This window comes from Lucilia sericata, unplaced genomic scaffold (assembly GCF_015586225.1).
Source record: "Lucilia sericata isolate MDLA Ls3-8-SP2 unplaced genomic scaffold, ASM1558622v1 Contig003636F_arrow, whole genome shotgun sequence".
In the NCBI taxonomy this organism is placed as follows: domain Eukaryota; kingdom Metazoa; phylum Arthropoda; class Insecta; order Diptera; family Calliphoridae; genus Lucilia; species Lucilia sericata.
Window position 1 is genome coordinate 1 of NW_023996962.1, and position 21,825 is coordinate 21,825.

Below are 21,825 nucleotides of genomic sequence, written 5' to 3' on the forward strand. Positions count from 1 at the left end.
TATTACCATTTGCTTGAGGCATTATTGCCGTTTCTTAAAATCCAATTGCCAGGAGACATTTTAACTTGTTTTTCTTTTTTTTTTTTTTTTTTTTTTTTTTTTTTTTTTGAGGAAATGGATGTACTAAGCAAAAAAGATGTTTACGTTCTGTCTCCAAATTTATAATTTCAATGAAAAAAACTACATTAGACCATCCCACGGCTATTGCATCTCCGCTGCGGAACGACCGGAAATATACACGGTCAAAGATTGTCAATTGCAAATTTGTAATTTGAATGAAAAACTCTTCATAATTCCATTCCACGGCTATTGCCAAAGATTTTCTACAGCAGTATCAACAAAAATATTTTACTAAAATATACAATGAACTTTGCTTTTTTGAGAAACTGCTTCTTATTTTTCGTTTATGAGATATTCCAAGAACATTTATTTTTGACCACGTCTTATTTTTCACTTTTTTTATTTTTGCTTTATATTTTTGTAAATTTATAGTTTTTAATTTTTACTTTTGTTATTGGCTGTATGCCGATCAGCTGTTTATTTTGTTGGTATATCTACCAAGCTTATAAATAGACCTTTTTTCATGGTAGTTCTAATACAGTTGATTATTTATAATATAGCTACCATACTTAACATTGTTACAAGGGTACTTTTAGAATTAGTTTCTAAGCGCGAAAAGTTTACGAACTTCTTCATAAATTTCCTAAAAATATTTTTGCATTTTAAAAATTTTACAGGAGAAGTACAAAACTATTCAAATTGAAAAGTTTGTTTCTATCAACGAGATTTATTTGGAGTAAATAAACAATTTGTTTATTTACTACAATTTGTCACCTAAAACGAAAACGGCCTATCTAACATTTTTAAAATTTTTCAGGAGAAGCAAAAAACTATTCAAATTGAAAATTTTGTTTCTATCAACGCTATTTATTTGTAGTAAAAAACTTAATTTTTTTTTTACGATTTTAACAATATCTTACGTATGAAGAGAGAATGAGAGAAAGCAATAACACAAAAAAAACAGCTCTATATAAAATAAATAAAAAAAAATAATAATAAACAGTGTAAAAAAATAGAAAAAATACTATTAAAACACTTAAAAACATTAATCCTATTAGTGAACATAAAGTTTTTCTAAAATATTTTTTTTTTTTTTTTTTGATAAATAATCTTAAAAATAACCCAAAAATGACTGATTGCAGTGCGTGCAAGTCAATAATCAGGGGAGAGACGGGAATAAGATGCAATGGTGTTTGCAATAAAATATATCATTGTACAAAGAAATGCTCTGGTATTCGATTGGAGTTCTAGAATCAAGTAATTTTGTTAGATTTATTTGCGAGGATCGCATGCAATTTACTAGTGCTGTTAAAGTATTGAGTATTGGGTATCGATTATCAAGTATTTGCCCTATTTTTTGGGTACTCAATACTAAAAAGTAGTTACTCAATACTTTCAGACTTGTATATGGATTTAACTTATTTAAATTTAACAACTATGATGTGAAAAAATCAGCTCTACAACTAATACAGATCATATCATTATTAGAAATGCAACTCTTAGCAATATCAAATCAATGTACAAGGAATTTAAAAACTGCAATAATAGTTAAAAAGTTACAAATATTTATTGACGCTATCTAAAAAATAAATAAAATGTCTCAAAAGAGGTGTGATGTCTGGTCTAACTTTACTTAAAAAAAGGAAAAATACCTCGTTTTTAATTTAAAATAAAACCGTTAAAAGTATCTAGTAGTATTGAGTACCCAAACGAAAAGTATTGAGTAATCAAAAGTAGTAGAAAATTACAGCACTACAATATACATATAAGAAATGTGGATCTCGTGCTGGGGAAGTACAAGATGGGGTACGAATAAATAAACAAAACCTAAAGGAATATAAAAAGGAATTTGAATCATCATTAAAGAGCAACGAAAATGAAATAAAGCAGTTATTACTGACAATTGAAAAAAGATATGAAGAAAGACTTAAAATTATTGATAACACAACATAAAAACTTGTGAAAAAAATGTACATGAAATTAAAAAACTTTACCGTTATTTTTAATGTCGAATAACGGAACCTAATTTTTTTATACCACAAAAATGTACATTACTACAACAAATATCCTTGGCAACCCAGCAAAAAAAGTGTGGAAAAATGTAGAATTTTCATCACAACTAGTAACCCGAAGTGCTTCAAATTCGGGTGTAAAACCTATGAATTTTACATTAGCGTGTCATTGGAGGGATGTTGTTCATTTTTGGCAGCTTTGAACTACATCTGATCTTATTTTTAGAAGCAGTAAAAATCCGATATTTGGATGTCAAAAATAAAACACATTCTCTTAATGACACGCTTATGTAAATTTCACTACTCTTTCACCAAATCATGATGCACTTCAAATATGTTATTTGTAATGACTTTTCCACATCTCTTTCCTCACTTTTAACTGGGGTTTCATTTGTAAGGAAATATTTGGTTTATAAAAGAGAAAAATATGAAATCGCACTTTAAGATGTGGTTTGTAAAGTATGACATCAAATATTTTTTGCTGGGTTTTCACCAAAATTTGATGTACTTCGAATACGTCATTTGTAGTGACTTTTCAACATCTCTTTCCTCACTTTTAACTCGGTTTTTATTTGTAAGGAAATACTTGGTTTATAAAAGCGAAAAATATGTAATCGCATTTTTAGATGTGATTAAGATGTCGTTTGTAAAGTATGACATCAATTATTTTTTGCTGGGAAATTATTCGATAATTGCTCCAATAATTCCCGACTTACGACAAAAATTGAATTGTCAATCGTATATGGCTCTATGACCTCGGTTGTTAATAAAGATTTCATTAAACAAAAAAAAAACATTTTGGTCTTATCAATATTTCCCCACCCAGCAAAAAAAGTGTGGAAAAAGGTGTAGTATTTTCATCACAACCCAGTAAAAAAAAGTGTTGAAAAAGATGTAGAATTTTCATCACAACTAGTAACCTATGACTTTTATATTAGCGTGTACATTACGCTTAGCGTGTCATTGAAAGAATGTGGTTTATTTTTTACATCCAAATATCGAATTTTTACTGCTTCTAAAAATAAGATTACATGCAGTTCGAAGTTTTCAGAAATGAACAACATTCCTCCAATGACACGCTAATGTAAAATTCATAGGTTTTTCACACGAATTTGAAGCACTTCGGGTTACTAGTTATCAGCAAAAAATAGTTGATGTCATACTTTACAAACGTCATCTTAATCACATCTAAAAATGTGATTACATCCCAACAAAAAAACATTTATCATAATCGATAATGTCCTAATAAAATACCTCTATAATAATACTCAAAAATGTGTCCGTACATTATAATTCCAACCGAACTCAAAATTTCGTTCGGTACCGAACCCGAACTTCTGTATATTTTAAAGTTTGGCCGAAGCCTAACTGTTATGAACCAAAAAGAAAAACATAATAAAAAAATGGCATCTTTTACACTGGTAGAGCGGGGGAAGATATAAAAAGCTACCCAGCTAAAAGCGATCATATATGATTATATATGGATCATATATGAATCATATATGGACACATACAGTAGTGGCCATGAGGTCAGCACATTTAGTATCTTTTAAATATAACATCAAATATTTCCTATAGTTCTTAACTTTTTTAATAAATTATTTTTTATGCATGTGGGACATGTAGGACATGTGTTCCTTCAAGGATCACGACACATTACGTTATGTTCCACTACTTTGTTCCATATACATTTTTTTCTGTCCAAGGTACATCTACCCCGAAAAAATCTGGACATTCATTTAAAAAAAATCATTAAAAAATGTAAAATAAAACAAAACAATCAGCTAAATTTATTTAATTTCACTTAAAATTTCATATTTTCTAGAATATTTGGACATTTTGATAATATCATTCCATCTCCTGGACATAATCTTCACCAGAACCCACTAGATATTTCATGGCATAAATTTTAATTTTCAGGCCTTAAATTTGCAAAATTCATGGGGATTTCTGCTTTTATTTGTTGCTCCATATCATTTTAAATGTTCTCTATTGAAATGGTATCGAGAAATTATACTGAGCACTGCAGGCATGTCAATCCCGCTCGCATCCAAGCAATTCTTCTTTGCACTTTTAGCATATTTACGGTCGTTATTGACCAAAAAACGCCATTTAACTGAACATTTGCCCTCCGATTTTTTACTAAAGTATTTAAGAGCCTATTTTTATAGTCATACGGAAAATCTAATGAAGCTTGATATCTAAAAAAAGTTTTTCTGATAATTATAATAACTTTCTTCCGAGTTATATATAAAGAAAGAATGTGCGGGGAATTACTATTGAGAATAATAATTCTTTCAATTCTAATAAGTGTAAGGGGAATGAGGAAACTCACCTTTTCTTCTGCCGGCCAAATGATAAAGTAGAATATTATTTTTTCATTTATATTTTATTTTGTTCATTGAAGGTATTAAGTAATTAAAGTTAAAGAAAGAAGCGGAAGAGCAAATTGAACTTTACTTCAACGAGTCATAGATTACAAGTGTGTGTTTTATTTTAAGTTCGTAAGAAAAGACGCTCATGATTTACAAGGAAATGGCACAGTTTGATAATTAATTTAAAGCGATCGCTATAGTATAGAAATCTTTTGAATTTAAGATAGTGATACATTTCTAATTTTTGTTAAATTTATATTAATATTTTGATATTTTATTTGTAAACGATTTATTGACAATAATAAAATTTTCTGTAAGAGTGTAAGGGTATAGGGGGTATTAAGGACTGATTGTTATGAAATCTTGGGCCATAAAAATATTTTATGTTTTTGTAAAACAATTTAGTTCTCATACGAACATGTCACTTTATTACGACAACGTTTAATTTTTGGGTTTTATAAAACATTTTAAAGTTTTCGTTAAAAAATTTCAGAAGTAAAATGAGCTTTTTCTACCGTAACATAACATGATTGCCTACGCATTTGATTTTGGTACATTTTCAATATTTATTTACAGTTTATCTCAAAAATAAGTATACAGAAATACTGACGATTGGTTTCATTTAAAAAAGGATATTATTTTTTTAAAAAACAAAAAAGTAACACATTTATTTATTAAAAACAATTATGATAATTATTATTCACTACTTTTTTTCTTCATATTTTGGTTATTTGAGTTCTCATATAAGGTGAAGTGAAATAGGTGCAAAATTTACGTCACAAAAGTAAGCATACAGATAATTTCAGTATATATTTGTTTAATGATATTAACAATATTAATAAAAATTTTACTTGTATTAATATGATTACTTTATAATAAAATATTTTTTACACAATAACATGAGAAAAATCTACTTTTAGTTTCGAAATCTTGAAATTTGGGCCGATTGGCTCCGGAAATAATTGGTAGAACAGTTTTTCTCATTTCTACGATTTTTTTTTTCTACTTTAGACCCCGGATTTTGGACCTGGTGGTCATTGAACCTTCCAAATGATGCATTGGAAATAGAATTTTTAACTATTGAAAAGAGTTGTTATTTTGAAATAAATTAAGATGTATCCGTGTTCAAAATTGTTCAATTCGTATTCATACCACTAATTGAGCCTGATTTAATATAAAAATCTTACTAATTTGGACAATAACCAATTTCAGAACCGATATGAATTGTAAGTTATTGACATGGTCACCATTTGACGATTATTGGTAGTATTTAAACGTGTGTAATGGATGATTGGAACCAAAAAAACTTGTTTTAATTAATGGATACTAGTACAAATATTATTAATTTCGCATTTTAAGAAATAAATTTTAGGAAATCGCCATTAAATATCGAATATGAACGCTATACTATGTTAAAAACGGCAATGTTCCGAGATTGATTGCAATTCTTGTAAAGAAATAATTAGTTCAAAAGTTAAAATATAGTCTTCTAATCATAATGAACAAACGAGGGATATTATTGAATACCAGATCCAAAACTCCGGGGCTTTAAATGACCAGGTGTTCTTAAATAGGAAAAAATGCTCCTATAAATAATATTCAGATCAATTACCAAAAATTTCAATTTTTCGGAACAAAAACTGAATTTTTCCAAGTTATAGTGTACAAAATATTTTATTATAAAATAATCACATTCAAACAGGTAAAATTTTCATAAATTTTGTTAATGTCATTAAACCAAATACATATTGAAATTACCTGTATATGTACTTATTTTTGTGACGTAAATTTTGCACCTATTTAACTTCACCTTGAATGAGAACTACAATAACCAAAACATTGGTTTTATTTAAAAAGGATATTATTTTTTTTTTTCAAAAACCAAAAAAGTAACACATTTATTTATTAAAAACAATTATTTTGGTTATTGTAGTTCTCATTCAAGGTGAAGTTAAATAGGTGCAAAATTTACGTCACAAAAATAAGTACATATACAGGTAATTTCAATATGTATTTGGTTTAATGACATTAACAAAATTTATGAAAATTTTACCTGTTTGAATGTGATTATTTTATAATAAAATATTTTGTACACTATAACTTGGAAAAATTCAGTTTTTGTTCCGAAAAATTGAAATTTTTGGTAATTGATCTGAATATTATTTATAGGAGCATTTTTTCCTATTTAAGAACACCTGGTCATTTAAAGCCCCGGAGTTTTGGATCTGGTATTCAATAATATCCCTCGTTTGTTCATTATGATTAGAAGACTATATTTTAACTTTTGAACTAATTATTTCTTTACAAGAATTGCAATCAATCTCGGAACATTGCCGTTTTTAACATAGTATAGCGTTCATATTCGATATTTAATGGCGATTTCCTAAAATTTATTTCTTAAAATGCGAAATTAATAATATTTGTACTAGTATCCATTAATTAAAACAAGTTTTTTTGGTTCCAATCATCCATTACACACGTTTAAATACTACCAATAATCGTCAAATGGTGACCATGTCAATAACTTACAATTCATATCGGTTCTGAAATTGGTTATTGTCCAAATTAGTAAGATTTTTATATTAAATCAGGCTCAATTAGTGGTATGAATACGAATTGAACAATTTTGAACACGGATACATCTTAATTTATTTCAAAATAACAACTCTTTTCAATAGTTAAAAATTCTATTTCCAATGCATCATTTGGAAGGTTCAATGACCACCAGGTCCAAAATCCGGGGTCTAAAGTAGAAAAAAAAAATCGTAGAAATGAGAAAAACTGTTCTACCAATTATTTCCGGAGCCAATCGGCCCAAATTTCAAGATTTCGAAACTAAAAGTAGATTTTTCTCATGTTATTGTGTAAAAAATATTTTATTATAAAGTAATCATATTAATACAAGTAAAATTTTTATTAATATTGTTAATATCATTAAACAAAATATATACTGAAATTATCTGTATGCTTACTTTTGTGACGTAAATTTTGCACCTATTTCACTTCACCTTATATGAGAACTCAAATAACCAAAATATGAAGAAAAAAAGTAGTGAATAATAATTATCATAATTGTTTTTAATAAATAAATGTGTTACTTTTTTGTTTTTTAAAAAAATAATATCCTTTTTTAAATGAAACCAATCGTCAGTATTTCTGTATACTTATTTTTGAGATAAACTGTAAATAAATATTGAAAATGTACCAAAATCAAATGCGTAGGCAATCATGTTATGTTACGGTAGAAAAAGCTCATTTTACTTCTGAAATTTTTTAACGAAAACTTTAAAATGTTTTATAAAACCCAAAAATTAAACGTTGTCGTAATAAAGTGACATGTTCGTATGAGAACTAAATTGTTTTACAAAAACATAAAATATTTTTATGGCCCAAGATTTCATAACAATCAGTCCTTAATACCCCCTATACCCTTACACTCTTACAGAAAATTTTATTATTGTCAATAAATCGTTTACAAATAAAATATCAAAATATTAATATAAATTTAACAAAAATTAGAAATGTATCACTATCTTAAATTCAAAAGATTTCTATACTATAGCGATCGCTTTAAATTAATTATCAAACTGTGCCATTTCCTTGTAAATCATGAGCGTCTTTTCTTACGAACTTAAAATAAAACACACACTTGTAATCTATGACTCGTTGAAGTAAAGTTCAATTTGCTCTTCCGCTTCTTTCTTTAACTTTAATTACTTAATACCTTCAATGAACAAAATAAAATATAAATGAAAAAATAATATTCTACTTTATCATTTGGCCGGCAGAAGAAAAGGTGAGTTTCCTCATTCCCCTTACACTTATTAGAATTGAAAGAATTATTATTCTCAATAGTAATTCCCCGCACATTCTTTCTTTATATATAACTCGGAAGAAAGTTATTATAATTATCAGAAAAACTTTTTTTAGATATCAAGCTTCATTAGATTTTCCGTATGACTATAAAAATAGGCTCTTAAATACTTTAGTAAAAAATCGGAGGGCAAATGTTCAGTTAAATGGCGTTTTTTGGTCAATAACGACCGTAAATATGCTAAAAGTGCAAAGAAGAATTGCTTGGATGCGAGCGGGATTGACATGCCTGCAGTGCTCAGTATAATTTCTCGATACCATTTCAATAGAGAACATTTAAAATGATATGGAGCAACAAATAAAAGCAGAAATCCCCATGAATTTTGCAAATTTAAGGCCTGAAAATTAAAATTTATGCCATGAAATATCTAGTGGGTTCTGGTGAAGATTATGTCCAGGAGATGGAATGATATTATCAAAATGTCCAAATATTCTAGAAAATATGAAATTTTAAGTGAAATTAAATAAATTTAGCTGATTGTTTTGTTTTATTTTACATTTTTTAATGATTTTTTTTAAATGAATGTCCAGATTTTTTCGGGGTAGATGTACCTTGGACAGAAAAAAATGTATATGGAACAAAGTAGTGGAACATAACGTAATGTGTCGTGATCCTTGAAGGAACACATGTCCTACATGTCCCACATGCATAAAAAATAATTTATTAAAAAAGTTAAGAACTATAGGAAATATTTGATGTTATATTTAAAAGATACTAAATGTGCTGACCTCATGGCCACTACTGTATGTGTCCATATATGATTCATATATGATCCATATATAATCATATATGATCGCTTTTAGCTGGGTAGCTTTTTATATCTTCCCCCGCTCTACCAGTGTAAAAGATGCCATTTTTTTATTATGTTTTTCTTTTTGGTTCATAACAGTTAGGCTTCGGCCAAACTTTAAAATATACAGAAGTTCGGGTTCGGTACCGAACGAAATTTTGAGTTCGGTTGGAATTATAATGTACGGACACATTTTTGAGTATTATTATAGAGGTATTTTATTAGGACATTATCGATTATGATAAATGTTTTTTTGTTGGGATGTAATCACATTTTTAGATGTGATTAAGATGACGTTTGTAAAGTATGACATCAACTATTTTTTGCTGATAACTAGTAACCCGAAGTGCTTCAAATTCGTGTGAAAAACCTATGAATTTTACATTAGCGTGTCATTGGAGGAATGTTGTTCATTTCTGAAAACTTCGAACTGCATGTAATCTTATTTTAGAAGCAGTAAAAATTCGATATTTGGATGTAAAAAATAAACCACATTCTTTCAATGACACGCTAAGCGTAATGTACACGCTAATATAAAAGTCATAGGTTACTAGTTGTGATGAAAATTCTACATCTTTTTCAACACTTTTTTTTACTGGGTTGTGATGAAAATACTACACCTTTTTCCACACTTTTTTTGCTGGGTGGGGAAATATTGATAAGACCAAAATGTTTTTTTTTTGTTTAATGAAATCTTTATTAACAACCGAGGTCATAGAGCCATATACGATTGACAATTCAATTTTTGTCGTAAGTCGGGAATTATTGGAGCAATTATCGAATAATTTCCCAGCAAAAAATAATTGATGTCATACTTTACAAACGACATCTTAATCACATCTAAAAATGCGATTACATATTTTTCGCTTTTATAAACCAAGTATTTCCTTACAAATAAAAACCGAGTTAAAAGTGAGGAAAGAGATGTTGAAAAGTCACTACAAATGACGTATTCGAAGTACATCAAATTTTGGTGAAAACCCAGCAAAAAATATTTGATGTCATACTTTACAAACCACATCTTAAAGTGCGATTTCATATTTTTCTCTTTTATAAACCAAATATTTCCTTACAAATGAAACCCCAGTTAAAAGTGAGGAAAGAGATGTGGAAAAGTCATTACAAATAACATATTTGAAGTGCATCATGATTTGGTGAAAGAGTAGTGAAATTTACATAAGCGTGTCATTAAGAGAATGTGTTTTATTTTTGACATCCAAATATCGGATTTTTACTGCTTCTAAAAATAAGATCAGATGTAGTTCAAAGCTGCCAAAAATGAACAACATCCCTCCAATGACACGCTAATGTAAAATTCATAGGTTTTACACCCGAATTTGAAGCACTTCGGGTTACTAGTTGTGATGAAAATTCTACATCTTTTTCCACACTTTTTTTGCTGGGTTGCCAAGGATATTTGTTGTAGTAATGTACATTTTTGTGGTATAAAAAAATTAGGTTCCGTTATTCGACATTAAAAATAACGGTAAAGTTTTTTAATTTCATGTACATTTTTTTCACAAGTTTTTATGTTGTGTTATCAATAATTTTAAGTCTTTCTTCATATCTTTTTTCAATTGTCAGTAATAACTGCTTTATTTCATTTTCGTTGCTCTTTAATGATGATTCAAATTCCTTTTTATATTCCTTTAGGTTTTGTTTATTTATTCGTACCCCATCTTGTACTTCCCCAGCACGAGATCCACATTTCTTATATGTATATTGTAGTGCTGTAATTTTCTACTACTTTTGATTACTCAATACTTTTCGTTTGGGTACTCAATACTACTAGATACTTTTAACGGTTTTATTTTAAATTAAAAACGAGGTATTTTTCCTTTTTTTAAGTAAAGTTAGACCAGACATCACACCTCTTTTGAGACATTTTATTTATTTTTTAGATAGCGTCAATAAATATTTGTAACTTTTTAACTATTATTGCAGTTTTTAAATTCCTTGTACATTGATTTGATATTGCTAAGAGTTGCATTTCTAATAATGATATGATCTGTATTAGTTGTAGAGCTGATTTTTTCACATCATAGTTGTTAAATTTAAATAAGTTAAATCCATATACAAGTCTGAAAGTATTGAGTAACTACTTTTTAGTATTGAGTACCCAAAAAATAGGGCAAATACTTGATAATCGATACCCAATACTCAATACTTTAACAGCACTAGTAAATTGCATGCGATCCTCGCAAATAAATCTAACAAAATTACTTGATTCTAGAACTCCAATCGAATACCAGAGCATTTCTTTGTACAATGATATATTTTATTGCAAACACCATTGCATCTTATTCCCGTCTCTCCCCTGATTATTGACTTGCACGCACTGCAATCAGTCATTTTTGGGTTATTTTTAAGATTATTTATCAAAAAAAAAAAAAAAAAATATTTTAGAAAAACTTTATGTTCACTAATAGGATTAATGTTTTTAAGTGTTTTAATAGTATTTTTTTCTATTTTTTTACACTGTTTATTATTATTTTTTTTTATTTATTTTATATAGAGCTGTTGATTTTTGCTTGTTATTGCTTTCTCTCATTCTCTCTTCATACGTAAGATATTGTTAAAATCGTAAAAAAAAAATTAAGTTTTTTACTACAAATAAATAGCGTTGATAGAAACAAAATTTTCAATTTGAATAGTTTTTTGCTTCTCCTGAAAAATTTTAAAAATGTTAGATAGGCCGTTTTCGTTTTAGGTGACAAATTGTAGTAAATAAACAAATTGTTTATTTACTCCAAATAAATCTCGTTGATAGAAACAAACTTTTCAATTTGAATAGTTTTGTACTTCTCCTGTAAAATTTTTAAAATGCAAAAATATTTTTAGGAAATTTATGAAGAAGTTCGTAAACTTTTCGCGCTTAGAAACTAATTCTAAAAGTACCCTTGTAACAATGTTAAGTATGGTAGCTATATTATAAATAATCAACTGTATTAGAACTACCATGAAAAAAGGTCTATTTATAAGCTTGGTAGATATACCAACAAAATAAACAGCTGATCGGCATACAGCCAATAACAAAAGTAAAAATTAAAAACTATAAATTTACAAAAATATAAAGCAAAAATATAAAAAAGTGAAAAATAAGACGTGGTCAAAAATAAATGTTCTTGGAATATCTCATAAACGAAAAATAAGAAGCAGTTTCTCAAAAAAGCAAAGTTCATTGTATATTTTAGTAAAATATTTTTGTTGATACTGCTGTAGAAAATCTTTGGCAATAGCCGTGGAATGGAATTATGAAGAGTTTTTCATTCAAATTACAAATTTGCAATTGACAATCTTTGACCGTGTATATTTCCGGTCGTTCCGCAGCGGAGATGCAATAGCCGTGGGATGGTCTAATGTAGTTTTTTTCATTGAAATTATAAATTTGGAGACAGAACGTAAACATCTTTTTTGCTTAGTACATCCATTTCCTCAACAAAAAAAAAAAAAAAAAAAAAAAAAAAAAAAAAAAGAAAACAAGTTAAAATGTCTCCTGGCAATTGGATTTTAAGAAACGGCAATAATGCCTCAAGCAAATGGTAATATAAAGAATGTTGTAAAAACTTAATAACTGCTAAAATCTATTGGCCATGAAGGCTTTCTTTGTATTGATATTAATAAAAAAAATCTAGTTGTGTATATTACGAATTATTATTTAATAAAACCCTTTTCTATTTTTACGAAAGTACGAAAACCTTTCGTAATATTTTTTTCGTAAATTTAAGCGAAATTAAACATAATGATATTAATTATATTATCATTAAATAAAACTACAACATTTTTATAAAATTTAGGAAAAAGTATAATATAATTCATGAACTATTTTCATAATAAAAAGAAAAATTCATGTGGAGAATAATTTGTTAACTAATATTAGAAAAATTATTTTAAAATGAACAAAAATTTTGCATAAATGAATATTTCGTAAATTTTTTCGTATTTACTCAAAATCTACTTTTTACAACTTATGTAAATTAATTTTCTTTAGATTATGTATTTTGCATTATACTAAAATATTTCGTAAAATTTCGTATATATTACGAAAGAATTTCGTGGTGCGAAACAACGAAAGATTCGTACAATGTACGACATTTTTCGTATATATTAGGCATGTATTTTTTCAGTGTAGTTTACAATAAACAACAAAAGGGTGCTCACGCTTTATGCACGGAAAAAAATCCATGCCTAATATATAGGAAAATCTTAAAAAAATTAATTTACATAAATTGTAAAAAGTAAATTTTGAACAAATATGATAAAATTAAGAAATATTAATTTATGCAAACATTTTTATTCATTTTAAAATAATTTTTCTAATTTTAGTTAACAAATTATTCTCCACACGAATTTTCCCTTTTATTGTGAAAATAGTTCATGAATTATATTATACTTTTTCCTAAATGTTATAAAAATGTTGTAGTTTTATTTAATGATAATATAATTGATATCATTATGTTTAATTTCGCTTAAATTTACGAAAAAAATATTACGAAAGGTTTTCGTACTTTCGTAAAAATAGAAAAGGGTTTTATTAAATAATAATTCGTAATATACACGAAATTTTTGTAAATATTACGAAAAAAGTAGTTACGAAATTTTTTTCGTAAAGTTAAGCATGAATTATTTTCAGTGTATAAAAAAATCGGTGTAAATATAATAGGGTATTAAATATACTACCCAGAGTGAAAACCGCTATAGTGTTTTAAATATATTACAAAACTGGTAATATTAGGTATTGTCATATACATAGGTTAAACCAATAATAAGCTGTAATAAAATCTTACCTTTTCGATGTTTTTGTCGAATATTGCTTTTCTTTCTAGAGGCATATCGTTTGTCGCCATCAGCAACCCTTCGTCGTTGGTATATAATATCTCTATACCATTGAGCTAAATAGAAATGTCGAGCATAATCCCATATTAAATTCTCTTCTTGAGCATTAACTGCCAAAAAATCTAAAAGAATTTTTTGGAGAAATTCTGTTCTTTCTTCTTCGGGGTCTAGTTTTATTTTGTTCTAAAAGAATGATATAATTATTATTTGTCTTGTTATATAAATATAGTATATAGTACATTAATCGTTGGTAGGTCACCTTCCCTTTCCTGTTCGACTTTTATAGATTTTATCATAGAGTCGATTATGTTAACTTTACATCTAGATTCGACTGTATCTTTTCGTAATCGCGATGCGACAATTCCCAAGTAATCTAATGATACCAAACGAATACTTTGTTCTATAGTTTTATCTGAAACATATCGTACTAGCATCGTTCCAAGTAGGGAAAGCAGCAATTCAGATGCTGGCCATTCAGGCTTATTTACTGTTGACAGTAAGTCATGTATAAAATTCTCAAATAGTGGTCTAAAATCTGTTTCGTTTGACCGAGATTTACATTTATTAAGAAAAGTTGTGAGAAAATTTCCTCCAATACTTATTGCTACATCATATTTTTTTAAAACAACAACATCAACATTTGGCTTTTTTGGTTTTGAAACATCGTTTTGTTCATAATCTACTGACTTTAAATTATCATTTGAGCACAATGAATCGGGTAAAATTGTAGCGCATTGAATTAGCTGTAGAACTAAGGCAGTCACCATTTGTATGTTCCCGCCATTATTAGTTAACTTAAATGGACGAAGGTTTCTTTTCGATGATGGTAAACGATCAATAGATGATAAAATATCACCTAGTATGCTGCTTCGAATTTTATCATAATGCTCCTTTCGAAATATCTAAAAGAAAGATGTTAATAAAGATTTTGAATATTGAAAACAAAATAATGTAACTAGCCTATATGCTCTTATATACACCATTTTCAGTGTTATAAAAATACATCTAATGTTTGATTAAATTTAAAATGTATTCCCAATTAATTTAAACAATGATCAAAACATAATCCAAAATTCGTTAAACTAATGTGTTTCATATAAATTTTTCAAATTCAATCTCGGAATGAGTTCGAATTTTGTTGTAAACTAATAAATTTAATAAAAATTATGCCCCTATTATGGTTTACAAAGTTTTGAACATCTTTTTATTGCAAATTCGTTGTAATAAATTTCAACTTTTAATTTTATGTTGTTATCGATAATACCTAATAGCAAAATTTCAACTAAAGAAGAGTTGAATTGTAAACCATAATAGGGGCATTAAAATTCAATTTAAATGAGAAACATATTAACCTCTATCTGAATCTGGAATCTAGTTTTTCTAATCCCTTGATTTGTTTAAAAGTTATTTAAAAATAGTAAAATGTCATTAACCTTTCAAAGCCATTTTTCTCGAAACGAAGTTTTTTGATGGCTTGTATGGTTTCTAAATTATGAAAAACCATGGTATTATTTTTTCGCGATTGTTAAAAAGTTCACGCATCAACTGTCTGTCTTCGAACCCAAATCTTAGATTATTTTATTTGATATACTCTTAGAAATTTCCCTCCATCTGCAATCCCTTTAAAAGCAGTAGATGATCAGTAGGTAGAACCGTTATTAAGCAATTGTTCAATAACAGCAAAAGAATAAACAAATGTATAAACATTCGTACATACATAATATACATATATATTATATGTATTTAATGCAAATATATGTATGTATGCTTGTACTTTTACTGCAGTGGAAAACAAAATGTAATAAAAAATAAATATAAATATATCAAAGATATGATCAAAACAAATACGATCAACAAATTTCAACTCGTTTGGTTGTTGTTGTTGTAACAGTTCGACTGTGGCCGATAGTTCTTTCCTGAGGAAAAACCTTTCGGTTGATACAGCTGTCGGGTATGTCGAGTATGACTTGGGTTGTTCCGGAGCGTAGCTCCAATTGTCATGGAACGAACTCATTTGGTGCGGGGGTGAGGTGTCTTTTTATTTTTTATGGACTTTTTGATTAGGGGATGTAAAATTTTATATTTACAAAAGCATTAAAAAGTCATATCCTACTAATGTATGTATGTATATTAGAATAACAGTTGTTGTTGGAATCTTGTTCGTCTTAACCCCACAAAATGATTCCCCTTTCCATCGATTCGCACTCGATTAATAGACGTTAACACGTGCCGCTCGTCGCTCAAAGTTTGAAAAAATCCAAATTTTTGGCCAAAAAGCTATCATATGAAGCTATAACTCCAGAACGGTAAAACGGTAAAACAGAAACATGCTTAGTACCTCAAAACAAAGCGCATATTTTACTTCAAAATTTATATTATATACATAATTCTCGTTACTTTAAGTCAGAGTTACAACGGATTTTGTCTTCAAAAACTTGACCTGGTCGCGGTAGGTGCATTCTTCGTATATTTTTAAATTATGTGATAAATGATGCTATTAGGTAAATATTTTACTTATTATTCTTAAAGAAAGTAAAAGTTATTAAAAATTCCCCAGGCCATTAACGTGTCTCAGAGCACTTGATTCAGAAATGTGAAAAAAAAATTTAACTTATTTTGGAATATATTCTAATAAAACTATTTTATTACATAAAATATACCTATATTTTCTCGAATATAAGTTTTTGTCCTTAAAATATATCGTGAACCTGTTCACGGCAGTTTCAAAACTCCATTTTCAGTTTTTTTAAATTTTTGCTAAACAAATTTTAAATTTTTTGAAATATCACCGGGGGATTTATGATCAATAGATTAGGGAATAAAACAGTGAAAAAATTTGGTCTTATAGTAAAAGCTGTACCTGCAATTTGAATTCTGCGAATTTCGCGAAAATCCATTTTTTTGTAATATTTTACAAAATATGTCCTAATTCTTTACTGTTATACATTTTAAACTAAATATGTACAGGATATTATTTCTCAGATAATATAAAATATGTCCCTGAAGTTATATATAAATCGGGAAATCCTAAGGCGTAAACTTAAGAGGTCAAATTTTGCAATATTTGGATATTCTCATTAAAACATATCTAAATGTTAATTATTTGCTGGCCATATTTACATAATAACAGGAATTTACAGTATATGGTCCGATATTTAAAATATCAAAAAAAAAGGTAAAATTAACCCTTTAAAGCACTTAAGTCCAATATAATCCCAAAGTTATATAAAGCCTTAATTAAATTTATTAATTGAACTTTGGGGTTATATTGAACCCAAGTGCTTTAAAGGGTTAATTTTAATTTTTGTTATTTTAAATATTGGACCATATACTATAAATTTTTGTAATTTTAGGAAATATGGCCAACAAATAAATAATATTTCGATATGTTTCAATGAGAATTTTCAAATATTGCAAAATTTGACCTTTGACCTCAAAAGTTTACGCCTTAGTATATGCCGATTTATATACAACTTAAGGGACATAATTTATATTATCTGAAAAATAATATTCTGTAAATATTTTGTTTAAAATGCATAACAGTGAAGAATTACGACATATTTTCTAAAATATTACAAAAAAAAAATAGTTTTTCGCGAAATTCGCAAAATTCAAAATTCAAAAAATTCAAAACTATAAGAGGTATTGACCTAATTTTTTGCTGTTTTATTCCCTAACCTATTGATCATAAATACCCTGGTGATATTTCAAAAATTTTAAAATTTGTTTAACAAAAATTTTAAAAGACTGAAAATGGAGTTTTGAAACTGCCGTGTAAAAAATTATTTTTTTTATCATAGCTAAGAACAAGTTCACGATATCTTTTAAGGACAAAAACTTATATTCGAGTAAATATAGATACATTTTATGTAATAAAATAGATTTATTAGAATACTTTCCAAAATAAGTTAAATTTTTTTCCACATTTCCTAATCAAGTGATCTGAGACACGTTAATGGCCTGGGAATTTTTAACAACATTCACATTTTTCAACCAATTTTACTTTTTGAAATACTAAATCTATGTACGTTATGATTCTTTAACAATAATAAGTAAAATATTTACCAAATAGCAACATTTATCACATAATATCAAAATATACGAAGTATGCTCCTACCGCAACAAGGTCCCGTTTTTGGAGACAAAATTTATCGTAACTGTGTTTGACTTAAAGTAACGAGAATTATGTATATAATATAAATTTTGAAGTACAATATTAGCTTTGTTTTGAGGTACTAAACGTGTTTCTATTATTTACCGTTCTGGAGTTATAGCTTCATATGTTAGCTTTTTGACCAAAATTTTGGATTTTTTAAAATTTGAGCGACGAGCGGCACGTGTTAACGTCTTTTAATCATGCTCAATTTTCGGCTATCTCAATATCTGGAAAGGGGAATCATTTTTTGGGGTTAAGATGAACAAGATTCCGACATTTTTTCTCCCCATATACGATCCGGTCAGTCTAATGTACATATATAGACATTTTCAGCGAAAAGTCTGAATTTGTCACATCATGTCGGTGGAACAAAAAATTTGGTTTATATTACAAATTTTGGCTGGTGCCTGATGTTTTTGATTCCAATGACATAAAAAAATTATTTTCACCAATTATTCAACATTCCAACAAAAAATAATTGATGTCATACTTTGCAAACCACATCTTAACCCTTCTAAAAATGCGATTACATTCTTTGCGCATTTATAAACCAAATATGAAAACACAGTTAAAAATGAGTAAAGAGATGTAGAAAAGTCACTACAAACAACATATTCGAAGTACTTCAAATTTTGATGCAAAACCAATGAAATTTACATAAGCGTTTCATTGGAATGTGGTTTATTTTTGACATACAAATATCAAAAATGAACAACATCCTTCCAATGACGCGCTTATGTAAAATTCATAGGTTTTTCACCTGAATTTGAAGCACTTCGTGTTACTAGTTGTGATGAAAATTCTACATCTTTTTCCACACTTTTTTTGGCTGGGATCATTAAACTTCAATATACAAGGTACAATAAATGGTAAAAGGTGTCGTAGAAGTTCGAATGAGATATGGCTAATTCTTTGAACTTTAGTTAATAAAGATTCATTTCGTGATTCTCTTCCATGATGCCCCGATTCGACCAAACATCGCGAATTATTTGGCTTATATATATATATATATATATACATATATATATATATATATATATATATATATATAATAAGAATTTAGAATTCAACCTTAAATTTAAAATACAGTAATACCTCTAATTTAAAATTCAGTAAATTCAGTATAAGGAGTGCGCACGGAAAACAGGGTACATACGTTTGTGCTTTTTAAATTATATACGCGCATAAATAATTGGGATAATTAAAGTTTCTAAATCCGTCACAACCTTCAGTCATGTTAAGCCAAATTTGCTATTAATTGTATTATTAATTTGTCTAATAATGAAGAATTTGTAAAACTTAAGGTACGTTCACACCTAATAAATATTTGACGAAAGAGACGTAACCACTATTTTTGTATTTGTTTTTTTTATCTTACATGATTTTTGTAATTGCAGAAAATATCGAAGTAAATAACAAGGATACATAACAAAGATAAATTAAATATTCACCTGAACGAAGTCAAAAAGTATATATTTTAGGTGTCACGTCGTTTTTATAAAATATTTGATAGGTGTAAAAGTAGCTTAACGAATATTGGTTTTTATAATTTTGTAACAAATTTTAATATTTCCACTCTAAGAAAATTAATGTGGTAGGAAAGACTTTCCCCACAATAAATATTTTGTATTGGATAATATGAAAGGAATAGTTGACTATCGATACAAGTCCCTTTGTCATCTAAAAATTTTATTTTTTACACTGTAGGAATACTGAAACAAAATGAGCCCATTTTTAAAAAATTCAGATGGAACATTCCTCAGAAACTTCGTTCAAAAACTAACAAGTGGACTGAAAAAGAAAGTGACAGAAATTAGAAAGTCTCATGTAATTATGTTTCTGCTCTGATGCTAACTATCCTAACAAATTTATTTATGTATTAATTTAAAAAAAAAAAATAAAAACTTAAAAAAAAAATCGACCAAATGTGTAAAATAAACTGAAAAGTAACAAAATTGAATTTTACGTTAAAAATTGGTATAAAATCAACAAAAATTATAAGATATTTAATGTTTATAAACTTGAACATTACTGTTGTTAATTATGCATATAGTATATTTAAAACAATTCACTTCTTAGTTTAAATTTTATTAAAATAAACACATGTACCAGATTTTTCGTGCGCACTCCTTATATACAGAATATCAAGAATGGAGGATTTGAAGAAACAATTTAGTTAATAAAACTTACCGTTGTAACTAGCTCTAAACATACAAACTGTAATGTATCGATGTTATCCACAAAAAATGGCTCAATCGCAAGAGTAGATAGAGGTAATACAATAGTATCTACAAAAATGCATTTGTCAAATAACATTACAAAAACTTTCATTAATTCAACGACTTTAGAATAAAGTAAATGAAGGTTTCGGTTGTGGTTTTGATGGGTTTTTGTTTTTTTTCTATTGTCGTTTTTCTTCATACTTTTTACAGTATATACGGAATCATATGACGGAAAAATAGTTTCCCTCAATTGAAATTGAATGAATTTGATAATAAGCGATATATTGTCTTCTTGCAGGAATTTTAAATCATTCACTGTTGAATATATATTACAAATAAGTAAACAAGCCTCAATTGCATTCAATATTTTTTCCATGACTTCATCGTCAAATATTTCATCTTCATCATCCTATATTTCAAATAGGAAGAAAATAATATTAAAAAGTAGAAACAAATCAATTTTAAATTTACTTACTGGACCTGCAGAGTAATTTTTTGCTAAATAAACATTACGCATAGCATAGTTTATTAATAAGGTTAGCTTGTTTTTTGGTATTAAATCCAGAACATTTTTTGCCTTAAGTTTTGCTACGTCATTGCTCATTGTATTTAACATTTTGGCCGAAATGCACTCTATATTTTCATCAACGTCATCTGCATGAATAGTTTTAAAAAAATAAATATTATATACATAAAATTAACTACATACCAGACTCGAAGTTCGGTGATTCCGTGTCATCCAATAACTCAATTATTTGTTCCATATTACGCATAAATTGCTGATATGTTTGTGAACGTAGAACATCATCTTTTGAACACTTGGGGATATGTGCAGAGATGTTACGCTCTACTCTTCGTACTTTTGGCTTAGTGACTTTAAATAAAGAATTATTACGTTTAGTAAAATATTTAAAATGTTGTGAATCAAAAAATTATATTTAAAAAATATTTTTTTATTTTATATAAAAACTAATTAAGTTACTTCTTTGTTCTATAAGCCGGTTACGCGGTTAACCGAAAACCTATTTTTATTACTTATTTTGGTTTTTCGTGAACCTGTTTTTTGAAAATGTTAATTTTCGGTTTACCGGTATATCCGGATTTCATAGCTTGGTTAACCGGTTTCAAAAAAAAAAAATGGATTTTTAGCAGATTACCAAATATTCTTTCATTTATCACTCACGTTCATGTAAATGAAGAAAATAACTTTTATTGTGTTATCACCTATTCATGTACGAAAAGACAAAACAGGTTTTGCTTTATTTATTTTTGTATCTATTATTTTGTTTTTTATTTTCATAAACAAAATTGAGAAAAGAATATAGAAATATTTTCGTAATGAGCAGTTTTATTTTGCACTCTAACATTTTAAAGCAAAAATTTTCTTTTTTGCGCTTGTTGAGTTTTTTGTTGATTGTAAAAAAAAAACAAGTAAGAGTGCTATATTCGGCTGTGCCGAATCTTATATACCCTTCACCATAGTGTATTTAATAAATATCA

At 27.6% G+C, this 21,825-nt stretch overlaps 1 protein-coding gene across 1 annotated transcript; it reads right to left on the reverse strand.

The window, feature by feature from the left end:
• Positions 1-13,898: 13,898 nt before the first annotated feature.
• LOC119614905 (nipped-B protein-like) lies at positions 13,899-21,195 on the reverse strand (the record flags this gene model as incomplete). The annotated part of the gene is made up of 5 exons (XM_037970999.1): positions 21,035-21,195; positions 20,801-20,979; positions 20,294-20,734; positions 14,187-14,849; positions 13,899-14,130 (listed from the first exon to the last, which is right to left on the reverse strand). Coding segments are annotated over exons 1-5 (1,579 nt in total), but the record flags the coding sequence as incomplete, so codon positions are not given.
• Between the last annotated feature and the right edge of the window lie 630 nt (positions 21,196-21,825).